The following is a 13,639-nucleotide window of genomic DNA, read 5'->3' as shown; positions in this document are numbered from 1 at the left end:
TACTCTGATACAAAGGCTTTTAAACAGATTCTGCATCTTAGAGTCAATTTTAACCGGGGATGTGCCGATCCAATACTCAGTTTGGGTGTTTGTCCGATGCTAACCAAAATCACTGGATTGGATATCTGACAAATCTGTATGTATTGTACCTTCAGGGGAGTAGAACAGACATCCTGTCAGTCAAGCTGCCTTGCTCTTAAATTTGTGTGATTTTAAGCCTTAATTAAAGAGTTCTATCAAAAATCACCCTTTAAGGTTGCACCAGGCTGTAAACATGTTTATTTCTGCTGTAGAGTTTCACATGAGTGTCTATGGGGATGGATTCGCTTTTGGAGTCAGCCTGAAGTCACCAAATAAGGAATTGCAGTTTTTGGCAATTCTGCATTGGCTTAATTTTTCAGTTGAGGTTGCTGCTTGATTGGTTTCGGTGTCAGCAGTTCCTCAATTTGTTGTATTGATATTGGTATCAGAAATGAAAAAGTCGTGTCAAGCCATCCTTAATTATAACCCCTCTCATGAGGTTATACAATTAGTAGGTCACGACTATCCAATGTGCTTCGAATAGGAGTCTTACAAATCGAAAGAAAAAAAAAATTAAGAAAATGGGAGTACTAGCCATAGTAGAGAGCGGTTCAGGGATTAGACAGAGGTCATTTTCATTCATGTGCATGTTTACCATTCACAACCTGCAGCTGTTAGTTTCTCCTTTTTATCTCTCAAGTCAACTCTGAAGTCTCCATCAGTAGGACTTGTTTTTTGGTAGGACTGTCTCACAAAAAATTCCACATGCTTAAAGTAGATGTCAAAAAGAGTTCTAAATACATATATACATACATTTACTGTTGCATTAAGTAAGAAGAAATCTTCATGGAAATGACCCAAAAACTACAGCTGCAATGATTAATTGATTAGTTGCCAACTATTAAATCAATCGCCAACTAATTTGATAACAGATTGATTGGTCTGAGTATTTTTTGGAAGAAAAAAAAAGGGTAAAATTATCTGATTCCAGCTTAAGTTAACTCACAATAAACATAATCAATAGTTGCAGCCCTGCTGAAAGCACTAGTGTAGACAAAAGTTGCGTTCATGTGCAAAAGTTATTTTTTGAAGATGTATTCACCACACATGCAGTCTTAGATTTGGAGACAAACATGGATACACTGTACTGTACAAACATACTGACGCCAAAGTCAGACAGCTACACACACAGACAGCAGACAGCTCACACAATGACCAGACACAAAACAAACACAGCACACTGTACTTGGACACAGATTCTTTAATCATATTCTTCTCTCTGCTGTTCTCCTCTGACACACTCTTTTCCATACACCCTCCTCTCTTCACCCTTTGCCCTCCATCTCACCAACCCATCTTTTTCCCCTCCTCTCCCAGCAGGGTAAGGAAGGTTTCCTGCAGATTCTCCACAGGTACATGGAGGTCCACGGTACAGTGTACTATGAGACCCAGAGACCTCCAGAGGTCCCGGCCTTCGTGAAGAACCACGGCCTGCTGCCCCAGCATGAGCTGCAGCAACTGCTGCGCAAGGCCAAGGTAAGACAGTGAAGAAAATATTACCTACATTCATACTTCATCTGCTGAATTCTCATTCTGAGTGTGCACAGACTCTTCATTTGCAGCTTCAGTTTGACAATACACACATTTATCCAGAAACTGATTTTGGTATACACTTACAACACATGACAATACTGATCCAAAAACCATGTTGAAGCATGATTATATAATAACATTCCCTGTTGTGTTTCTAGCTCTTCATTGGCTTTGGTTTCCCGTACGAAGGCCCGGCCCCTCTGGAAGCAATAGCCAATGGCTGTATCTTCCTGCAGCCCAAGTTCCAGCCGCCTCACAGCTCACTCAATCATGAGTTCTTCAGAGGCAAGCCCACTTCTAGAGAGGTGAGCTCATTATGTCCATTACTCCCCCACCATTAGTCACTGATGAGAATATTTTGGCTAGCGCAGTTTTCACCACCAGTCAAGTTGCAAAGTAACTTTATTCCTCAGTAGATCTTTTAAAAGAACTGGCACGAACTGGAGGTGCAGACATAACATGTTAGCGCTTGTTAAGAGGCAGGAACATGGCGTTCCTGGTACAGCATGATCTATGTTGCTATTACTGACGGTTCACACAACTTTGGAGAAATTTTTTCCCTCATTACATTCTTCTGGCCAAGTGTGTTCTTCATAGCCCTGAGAGGAACAACTTTCAAATGCTAAGACTAAGTGATACACTGCCCCTGCTCTAGGATGTTTTTATTTTTCGACATGTAAAATGATCATTGAGATGTGCATTTAATACACTCAAATACCCCCCAAATCAAAAACACTTCATTATTACTGACAGCATCCTCATTACTCTAATAAAAAGTTATAATTACCCTTTCATTAAAACATTAATTTTCGATATATTGAGCTCTTACTGTATGCCCTGTATGTGTTTCCTGTAGGTGTCCTCCCAGCACCCGTATGCAGAGCAGTACATCGGCAGACCTCACGTCATGACGGTGGACTACAACAGCTCCCTGGAGTTTGACTCTGCCATCAGGGAAATCATGAGGACCCAGGTACTCTCACCCACTGTGCACTGTCAATCACATTGGATAGAAAACGACACATGCATTGTACGCTGGTGCTTTAATTCTCTCTGATGCATCTAAGCTGTCAGGCAATGATGTTAAATTGAAACCGAAAAGCCTTTTATTTCCATTCAGCTTCTCCTTCAGTCAAATCAGTCATCTGCATCATAAATGTGAGGAGATGTTCTGCACTGATACCTCGTGAAATCATCATTGTTGATTTGAATATGAACGCTGGAGGCTAGCTGGGATCTTATCAATCAATTCCCTGATGTGAATCTGTTTGGCATGAAGTAGGAAGATAAAATATAAAAATACAATTCAGAGTTGTGATAATAATCTATTTTTTTACTCAGTGCCGTTAGATTTTTAGATGTCCTTGCTCTGTTTTCTCGCAGAGCTGTGATGTAGTTACAGTACTGGACCTCTTGTTGGCGCTGTGAGCTCAATAAAGTGTTTTCAAACTTTGACAAGCAGCACAGTAGCTTTGCCACAGTGGCACTGTCCAGAGCGACTTTGCCAGTATGTAGGTAGCAGTCTGATATTGCAGAGAACTGAACTTTTCCACGCAGGAAATGTGGGCCAATGGAGAATATGAGGATGGTAGGGACTGCCAAGAGTGGGAGAGAGGTTAATTAAGGAGTCACCCGGAGAGATTAAATCTTTCTAGAAAGCACTACAAAGGGGGAGTAAATGGGAAAAGAATGGAGAAAGAGAGAGATGAACATAAAGACAGAGAAACAGAAAGATTGAGAGGGAGTCTGAAGCCCACATCGACTAAATGTCTGCGTTGTTTCGAAAGCCTTCTGTTCTCATTAAGATAGAAGACAAGCCTGGTTGGCACATTTTGCACTCAGACACAGCATAAGTCACATAATCTCAAAAAATAAGTTTGCATTTCAGGTGCATCAAGTGCATGAAATTGATTGAGAGATACAGCAGTGAATCACAATTCTGTACTTAGTAGTCTAGAGAAATATTGTCTCAGGCAGTGTGCCTACAAATGTATACTGCAAAAAATGTACTTTGTGCCATTACAAATGTAAAATAAAAATGGGAGATACATTTACAGCACCTTGGCGGTTATTTTCAGATCTGACAAAGTGATGTTTACAACAAAAGAAACCACGATACTGTCGCAAAATGACATCACACGACTCATAATAATATGGCTTTGGTATTATTTCTTTCCATTTAAGCCATTTAGAAAATTCCATATTGTATTTCGTAGAAAAATCCGCAGCGGCACTCCAACAAAGCATCAATTTCAACTGCATGAAGGGCACGGAGGGATCATGTGCAGTAGGAAGACAGCTGTCTGCGTGATCCCTTAAACGTTCTGTAATAGTTTGTGCCTTTTGCAGATTAGAAGCAGCGTGCATGGAGATTAGAGGAAAGGTGATATCTGTAGTCATGGTTGTGTGTGTGGAATTGTGTGTGTGCGGCTTTGTGTATGTGTGTGTCTTGCTCTCATCTCTGCGTCTTGTCTGTGTTGTCAGACAAGCTACAGTTCAGCAGCCCTGGCTGACTGCTCTGTCTGCGTCTGCACTGTCAGACCACTGAGAGAGAGCTGATGGACCCCTTCACCCTTCACTGGAGCCACAACGCCCCAGCAAACACACACACACACACACACACACACACACACACACACACACACACAGTCAGATAATATTCTTCTCCTTGCATTTATCCAAACACAAACACATAAGCACTATTGGAGAGACAGTGACGTTGCATAGATCAGGCACATCAGCATACAGAGCCTCACCCACACATTACAGCCATTGACTTCAAGACACACAAGTGTGTGTGTGTGTGTGTGTGTCTGTCTGTCTGTCTGTGTCTGTGTGCGTGCGTGCGTGCGTGCGTGCGTGTGCATGCGTGGCAGAGGCTCATGTTCAGCCATGCAGGACAAAGCAATCTCTGACTGGCTGACAAGTCCTCATGTTCCAATAACTCTTTTCTCCATCTTTCTTTCTTTCTTTCTTTCTTTCTTTCTTTCTTCTTATCCTTGTTTTTTATGCCCGTTCCTTCCTCTGTTCCTCCTTTCTGTCTCTGTCTGCTTTTTCCTCCATCCCTCTGACATGTTGTTTGCAGTTGAAGATCTTTGCATAAACTTTGGCCAAAATCATGGTTCACGTGGTTTCATGCTGTAGGTGATTAATTTGGTGTTTGCAGTAATAGAAGGAGAACACCACATTCACAAAGTTTGAGAGGTTTATTTTTTTAAGAGAAACTGCAATTTCATGTGGTACATGTTTTTGGCTTGTACGCTGTCAACTGTGTTTATTTAAAACCAATATGAAATCTCCTTAAGGCCACTCCTGTAAATGAGAACATGCTCTAAGTCACCTTGCCTGGTTAAGTAAAGAGACAAGTGACAGAGAGAAAAGGAGGAACTCTGTTACAGTACATTGTTTGAGCTCGTGTGTCTGTCCCTCCAGTGCACGTGTTTACGTTCATCTCCGGCTTACAGAGTAGATTAACATAAGGCTTTGATCAGATTTGCAGTGTGCGTAACTTTTTAAAATTGCATCATCCCTGCACACTTGCTTCTTAGTGATTTTCACTCGAAATGGGCCAAGTCTGATTTCACACATGGTTGAACATCAGACTGCTTTGATTTCAGATTGGAAATTCAATTTAGTGAGTCGTGTATCATTTACAAAGGCAGGTCTTTTGCATTAGGGCACAAAGACCTGCCACTTCGATGTCTGCTGTTAGCCTTTGACCGTCGAGAAAAAAAAAACCTTGACGTTTGTCAGACTTATGCAACAGCTTCCTGTAAGTCAATCACAGAGTTTTAATTGCTGATTTCCAATTAGCATATCTACAATCTAAAGCTGTTTTTTCAGGTAATTCAATTTGTATCAATCCAAGCACTGCAGTTGCAGCCATGTTACATCCATCCAGGTTTGTGTCAGACAGTTTTGTTAGAGTGTGTTAAACTTATGGTATTATCGGCATTAAACATGAGAATATATAGCCTATATATACATAGTGTTTACAGCTCATCTCTAATTAGGCCTATCAGAAGTGTGCCTTAGTTATAAAACCGGCACATCACAGCAGGAGATGATCTATTGGTATGCAAATAAAGCCTAATGAGTTTCCAAGCAGTGACACACTGTGATTAGGCCTCACAGGAATCTGACAATAGAAACATTCATCTGCTGAAATGAAATGAGGAGAAGAGACATTTTATTGCAATTAGTGTGAACAATGAGGTGACGGCAACAAAAGTGTATTTTCACATGCCCAAAATTTGGAAATAATAATGAGGTGTGTATGTCTGTCTCTGTGTGTCATTTTCAGGTTGAGCCATATCTGCCTTATGAGTACACCTGTGAGGGGATGCTGGAGAGAGTTCATGCCTACATACAGCATCAGGTGAGCCTCAGTCCACGTCAAGGCAGATGTACACAGAGCGCTGAACAAAACACACACATGCAGAGATTCTGTCTTTCAGTCGCTGTGCACTCTTTCACCAGCTCTCAAACTCCCCACTCTGTTTAATATTTCATCACTGTGTGCATTCAACACCCGGAACATGGTGCGACTCTGCCTGTGTGAGTGAGTGTGTGTGTGTGTGTGTGTGTGTGTGTGTGTGTGTGTGTGTGTGTGTGTGTGTGTGTTTCAGTGCTCCACGTATGTAGACTTGTGATTAATCTGCATGCTAACTCTCATTACAAAGCACATATCTGCCCTCCGGCTTTAAAGCAGAAGGTCTCCTGACACTAATGAGGAGGGATGAGTAAGGAGAAAGAGCAGAGGTGTGGGCACCATGATGATGATGGAGGGCCAAGATGAAAGAAAGATTTTTTTTTAATAATCCCACACTAGATGTCAGACAAACTGCAGAGGTGTCTCTCAACAACCCTTTGTCTGCTCCTGACTGGCAGCTGGTTTGGATGCAGCACTGCTACACTGTTAGAGGAGAACCACGAGAAACTTGAGCTAGATTCTTTTTTAATCAAGGTTTAACACAGAGAACAGAGTTTACAGTAAATCAGCCTGTGTACTTTCTCTTGTGTTTTTATTTCACTTAATCTACTCCACCAAAGAAAACATATTTGTAAGCACATGTGCATTAATAATTAAAAGGGCAGTCAGAGAGCACAGACTTCTGCCAAGGCACGTCAAAGGCACGTCTTCTATGACATGCAAATCTGCAAGTTCCATTACTATAATATAGTGGTATATATAGTGATTGTGTATGCCTGGATAATGACTGCTTTCCGTATGAAGTTTGAGCACCTACATGTTGAGGCAACTCAAGAGGATTATTGGAGCCCGGGAATGTGGATTGTGATATGGAGTCATCATATTTATGCAGTTGCCTATGTGTTGTCACTGCTGAACTTTACCACCATCTACTGCATTTTATGATGTGTAGCATTTGTTGTACCAAGGCAAAATGTTAACAAACTTAAACATTAAAATCTGTTCCCACATTTAAATGGTTCTCCCTTGGCCCATGCCACACCCTCACACCAAGTTTCATTAAATCAGGCCAGTAACTTTATAGTCATCCTGCCGACAAACAGACAACTGAACTGAAAACATAGCCGTCTTGGCTGAAGTGATAATGATACACTGGTATGCTGTGGCAGCTAAGGCTGATTAAATTAGGACCTTGTTCTTTTAAATTGCTTCACACTTTCGAGAGTCTTTTTACAAGTTGTGATATTTTATTTCATTCCCTCCTTTGTAAAGCAGCACAGTACAGCTCTCTGAATTGCAAATCAACTAGTCTTGCATTGACATGCTTTTACATTTCTGATACAGATAAAAATATTAGTAGTACAGTAGTATCAGTGCTGTTAATATAGTATTAACATCCTTAGTGTTACCCCCTCCATTGTTTCCAATGTAAACCCACACTTGCTGCCATATTTGTTTATCTGTGAACTTGACACCACAGTCGTTTGACCATGGCAGCCAAAGAAACCAAACCATGGAAAACAATGCAGGAATGAAATTACTGTTATCTGTGTCTCCTCAGTTATGCTTAGCTCACACTTTCACCGGAGCCGTGAACAAACATATTCATTGCCAAAAGTTGTCTTGGAGTAACATCAGCTTCGATCATTTATCATCCAGTCTCTGCCAATAAATACTTCATGATATCAGTTAACTTAACTTGCATATCAACGGCATGTTATATCCTTTATTTCATGATACAACCTAGTGAAGTATGTGGGTAGCAGCATCCTGCAGCATAGGATCCAAGCTGTTAGTAGTCTTGGATATAGCCCAACAGCTGTGGTGGTGGAGAAGCTCCCTCTAACCGCCCATCCAAAATACAGAACACTGACATCACCTGGCAGCAAACACATCATTAACCACTCAGTGTCTCAAAGAACCTTTGCTGCTGAAGGATAGCTTCACATTTTCTTTTAAACAATAGTCAGGTGTCCATGAAACAGTTTCTACTTGCTGTAATCCTTCCTCCCATTCAAATTGGCTGCAAAGAAAATCTCTTCGTAAAGAGATTCCAGTGTAAGTGATGGGGACAAAATCCACAGTCCTTGTTCCATACAGAAGTATATTTCAGCCAGTATGATGTTTCAGAGGTCTGAGTTAGTCGTCTTACCTCTGCTACTGCTCAGCAAAGAAACACTGACTAGAGGAATTTGGTATGAAAGACACTGTAATTTTTGAATATCCACACTTAATTTGACAAACTTAGACTGCTGAAGCTTCGTGATACAAAGTGTGAAATGCATTTTAGCCCAGAACAATGACAGCGGATTTGTCTCCAATCACTTGAATTTGCATTAAGAAGGGACTCTGAGGGGCCAGTATGAACAAGAAGAATGATTACAGCAAGAAAAAACTGTTTCAATGTACATATGGGTGTGTGAGCATCGTTCTAAGACAAACTTGTGAACCTGTACTTTAATATTGGTTTTTACCGAGCTGCCTCATTATTCTGCCTGCACGTTCTTACTGTAGGTATTCCTCCCGTGGTCGACCACAGTAAAATGATTGCACAAAGTAATGTTCCCATATCTTTCACCTCCAGGACTTCTGTGCCCCAGAGCCTCCCTTCACTCCAGCCAACCTCTCCAGACAGGGTTCTGCTGGTGGCGGCAGGATTACGGGACCTCTGTTTGTGCCTCTGCCCAATTCAACAGCCCTTGGCTGGGCGTCCAATGTGACGGCTCCCACTGCCTGGCCTCCTCTCAGCTCCCTCAGGCTGCTCGTATCTCAAGAGGGCCAGTCCTGCGTGGAGGCATGCCACTCAGATGGTTTCATCTGCGAGCCTGCTCACTTCCGCTTCATCAACAACAAGGAGGCCCTGCGTGGGTAAGTCAGCCTAAAGTATATATGCGTTACATAGGGACCACCTGGCTGAAATACGCATACGTACGCTCTTGCTGTCTGTCAACCAAACTTTCATGAAAGCTCAGTCCCAAGCAAGCAGCAAGCAACCTTTCTTTACACAGATACACCACTCCTTCAGTTTACCCTGAGGCAAAAAGAGAGGTGATTTCTACCATTCCTAAATATGTGGTCATATTTTTCGATACAGTAACAATTCCTCCATCACAGTCCTTCTGTTGTGCCCACAAAATGAATCTGATTGTGTGACGTGTCCTGTACTCACTCTCTTAGCTTTTCCTGCAGAAGATCATATGTTGTCAAAACATTGTCAGTCATGTCTGTACAGAGCATAAAGAACTAGAAACAAACAAGCAATTTTGGATTTCTTCATCTTTCAGCACAAAAATCAAAATCCCCTCAAAGAAAAATCTGTATCTGAAAGGCTCCTGGTGGTTACACTTCATCCACACAAAGTTATTGCCTCTAAGTCTATCATGTATTTCTGCACTGCCCAGACGGATAACTTCTCTTATCTTAGCTGACACTAACAACAGGTGAGGCTGAATCTCACCAGGTATTTATTGAGTTTACTGTACCAGCTCCAGGCAGTAGAACCAGAAACTTTTCGGGAGCTCTGAGTCTGAAAGCCTGCTGGTGTTTGAGTCTCTCCTCCAAACTTCTCCCTACCAACTGCTTTCAGCTCCGGCTCTTATTCTTTGCTTTTGTTTCATCCTCCAAGTATCTTTTGTGTTTACTTCTTGCCGCCCTGTCTCAGTTTACAGTGCTGCTCTCCTTTTGTTTCTGTTCTGTTACTCCTCCTCGTAGCTCAGGTCTGTTTTTGACACAAGTTATCTTTCTCACTCTGACATCTCATACGTGCCTCGCAGGTTTTTTTCCCCCAACTTTCCTGTCGCTTCTCCACTAAATTTCATCATTCTCTTTTCAAATTGGCATCTGTAGTGAGATGAAAGTGATGAAATTTCTTTTTCTTCCTGTCTCTGTTTTCCATTTATTTTAAGGTTATGCCAATTCCACTATCCTGTTACATGTCTCAAATAAAAATATCTTTTATGACTCATATTTTCCAAGTTATTCTTTCAAGAACACACCAGAACATTTTCTCAGTCAGTAACCCCAGTGAACTGTTATTTTCGGCAGCTCACAGACCTCTGCTCCTCTGTTTCACCCCTCAGACTGGAAGTGCAATGCGAGGTGGTAGACTCCGAGATCAACCACATCCTTCCGGCCTTCTCTGTGGTGCGGCGGGAGTGCGGCCTTCAGCGGGAACCCCTCCTCTTCAGCTGTGCAGGATACTCCCCCAAATACAGACGTCTTTGCCCCTGCAGGGACTTCCGCCGTGGCCAGGTGGCACTGTGCAGAGACTGTCTATAATGACGGGACAGGTGAAGGACAGACACACAAGAATTATTCACAGATTGGCAGGGGGGAAAGGGACACTGGAAGGCACCCACAGGCCAGAACGGGTGTAGAGCTGTGACAAATGCTCCCCTCCAAAAACAGTAATGTAGGATAATGAGGAGCAGGCGTGCATGGATTTGAAGAGGTGAAAGTAGGCCTGAATAGCTGTCAGGTTGTAAGGGAGGATTTAGGTTGATTGCAGTTATTATAACGGCTGTTATATTGTAACTTGCTGGAGATAAAAAGTGGTAAGACTTCCTAGAGCAGGACTGCAATGATACCAGGGTAACTAGGGCAAAGAAAGAGTTAGCACTGAGTACCAACAAACCTTCATGTCAACCCTCTGACTACAGAATATTAGTTTCTACAAGAGGTTTACAAGTGATATGATACGCAACATTTTATTTCTGGAACTGTGTCGCACCAAAAACAAGGTGTTTAAGTTGGAAAATATGCACATGAAGAAGCATGTGACTGCAGAGAAACTCAGTATTGGGACTATAGTGTCACTCGATGACAGAGTCTTCAAATATCTCGGCTTGGAGAAGGCAACCTCGGGTCAATATCCAATCTCCTCTCTGCACTTGGACAAAGGATGATGGACAACCAGGTTATCTCCCCTCGCTTTTACTCCCGTCCTCCAATGATGGACAGAGTAATTTATCAGACTGAACCCCAAGTCTGAGGCAACATCGGTCAATGCAATCATCTCTTGTCACAAAAAGAAAGAAGGGGGAGGGGGACAGAGGACAAAAATAAAGGGTACAAGATTATTTTTCAATAAATAAGCTTTTAGAGCTCTCAGTGGGATTTTTAAAGAGTCCTCCGGGCTTTATGATGGGAAAATAATCATAAAATAAAAAATCAGAACGGATCAAAGTGTCGGTTTTCTGTTGTGTCTGGTGTTCACTCGGTTCTTTCTACCTTTTTAGTTTGCAGTGTTTCTTCTATTTTTGCTCCTACACCCATCTGTTACAGTACTCCCACCGTTCACATTCATCTGCATTTCCTCCAATCCGACTGCAGGGAGAAATGTGGAAAAACATGGAGAAACATGGAGGCGACAGCCAGCACAGGTCGAAGCTGTCAATAAGAAGTGACAGAGGGGGAGAAAAAAATCGGATCTTAGATGAAAAGCCAGTAATCTGCTGGAAGTCAACAATGTGCTTTTACTTTCCTAAGAGGCACAGGACTTCACTTGTAAAGCTAAAATGGCAGGTTTATAGAAATTACAATACTTTATTATGGAATAACTGCTTGATCCAAAACTGAAGGCAATAGTTTAATGACTTTTTAAAAGTTCTGTATGAGACATTCAAGAGCATTAATACAGCAGCAAACCACCATTTGCTATGTAAAGATATAGTGAAGTGATGGTGTCCTGAGCAGAGAATGAAGTCACGCTGCCTCTGTGTGTGTTGTAATCTGGGCCTCTCTGCGGCTTGCTGTGGTCATCCTGTCCGGCTGCAGGTGCATGTTTCCTTCTGGTTTACACTGTGAGTTCTGTCAGCACTGTTGCAGTTGTTTTGCGCTGTTTATGGAGTTAGCACAGTTAGCTGCTAGCCACACGCTCAGCCGCCTCCATTTTGAGAACCTTTCCAGATGACTCATGTGCCTTGAATTTTATGCAGAGCCCTTTTAAGCATATTTTAACTGGTAAATCGGAGCAGCTGTAACAGCCTGGATTATGGTTCAGTGAAAAAGCTGCTCAAGAGCGCAAAAGCATTGTTGGCACAGCTGGTGCAGACCAAAAACAGAGCCAAAAGGAAGTGAACATTAAGCTGTTTAGATTATAAAAGAGTATGATCCTGATAGTAATGACAAACACCTGGTAGCATCTCGGTCAGATTAGCTGTGATCCTTCCACACCGTCCTCCGGAGAGTTTCTGAGATATTCAGACGTCCTGGTTTGTCCAGGTCAGTCCTAATTAATGGCTCTATGTCCAGGTGCTCCAGATCTTTGACATCTGTGTCCTCCTTCTCACTACATTTTCCGAAAGCCTTCAAGTACACTGTATTCTCCCCTGTGCAAACTGAGACAGTTTTTATTTCTATAAAACCAGTAATACACAGCTTATTTTTTATTATTTCAATTTTCATGATTTAGTATATTTCACATTAGGCCTAAGCAAAATGCTTAATTCTAGTAGGACCAAATTGCCACCAGGATGAGTCAGTTTAAATGTAATAACCTTCAGAAAGTTTTTTCAGTTTAGTTTTTGGTGAGGAAAGCTTGTTTGTTTGCTTGTTTTTTGTTTGTTTTTTTTACTTTTTTTTTTTCGAGCTAGACTGGATTAACCACAACAGTAGTGAAGGCCATCCAATCAATACACAGCTCTGTGATTAACTATTAAATGATGACCTGTGTGTCATACATATCAAACATTTGTGTGTGTGTGTGTGTGTGTGTGTGTGTGTGTGTGTGTGTGTGTGTGTGTGTGAGTGTGTTGGAGAGACAGAGAGGCGCTCTTGGTCTAAATCCCAGTGACTAAAGTAGAATTAAATGAATAATAAATCACAAGTGTGAATGCCAAAGTAGATTCATCAAATCCTCATTGACCTGCACCAGCATGGGAAAAAAAATGTCAGCCCTATTCACCAGCACATTGTGATTTCAATTTAACACCAGAGGCAATTCAAATTGCAATGAATACTTTTCATCTCTGCAATTCATCCATCTTCTTGAGTGAAATATTTACAATGATCATAAAAAAGCACTTAGGCCCTGTGCGGAAAATCACTTCTTTCTCTCTGTGAACTCGGCACATGAGAGCAAGCTGCGGCCAATAGAGCAGTTCCAATATCAAATGGATGAGCATTATGTGTAAGGACATTGCATCATAATTATTCACGAGAATTAAAAGCCGGGCACATTCTGCATTAGCTGTATGTTTTGACAGAAACACAGTACAGTTTTTTCTCCAGTATCACCTCATGGCAAGTGATTAAGTTTAGGGACTTAAGATGTTTTGGAATAAAGTAATAGATCAACACTTTGGGAAATATGCTTAGGTAGATGAGAAAATTGTTACCACTCATATATATGTCTGTTGTTAATGAAGTCGGAGCAGCAGATAATTAGCTTAACTTAGCACAAAGACTGGAAACAGAAGGACACAGCTAGCTTGGCTCGCTACAATAACAAAATCTGCCTACCAGCACCTTTTAAAGGTCACTAATTCACACCTTCTATCCCTTCTGTTTTATCCAAACAAAAACCAACATTTTAAAACAACATGGTGTGTTTTTATGTAGGTTATGCGCCTGGCTTTTTTTGGCTTGCTGCAG

General features: G+C 41.7%; 1 protein-coding gene across 1 annotated transcript in view; it reads left to right on the top strand.

Moving 5' to 3' along the window:
* LOC125886060 (alpha-1,6-mannosylglycoprotein 6-beta-N-acetylglucosaminyltransferase B-like) overlaps positions 1 to 11,219 on the top strand; it is a 159,004-nt gene extending 147,785 nt beyond the window's left edge. The window contains exons 13-18 of the mRNA XM_049571993.1: positions 1,399 to 1,557; positions 1,773 to 1,919; positions 2,471 to 2,587; positions 5,918 to 5,992; positions 8,631 to 8,914; positions 10,126 to 11,219. Coding sequence (XP_049427950.1) covers positions 1,399 to 1,557; positions 1,773 to 1,919; positions 2,471 to 2,587; positions 5,918 to 5,992; positions 8,631 to 8,914; positions 10,126 to 10,324 — 981 coding nt within the window. The 3' untranslated portion in view covers positions 10,325 to 11,219. The remainder of the gene's footprint in view (positions 1 to 1,398; positions 1,558 to 1,772; positions 1,920 to 2,470; positions 2,588 to 5,917; positions 5,993 to 8,630; positions 8,915 to 10,125) is intronic.
* The last annotated feature ends 2,420 nt before the right edge of the window (positions 11,220 to 13,639 follow it).

The sequence above is a fragment of the Epinephelus fuscoguttatus genome, linkage group LG3 (genome assembly GCF_011397635.1).
Source record: "Epinephelus fuscoguttatus linkage group LG3, E.fuscoguttatus.final_Chr_v1".
In the NCBI taxonomy this organism is placed as follows: Eukaryota; Metazoa; Chordata; class Actinopteri; order Perciformes; family Serranidae; genus Epinephelus; species Epinephelus fuscoguttatus.
The sequence above is the reverse complement of the archived record's forward strand: the minus strand, read 5'-3'. Positions and strand labels throughout refer to the sequence as shown.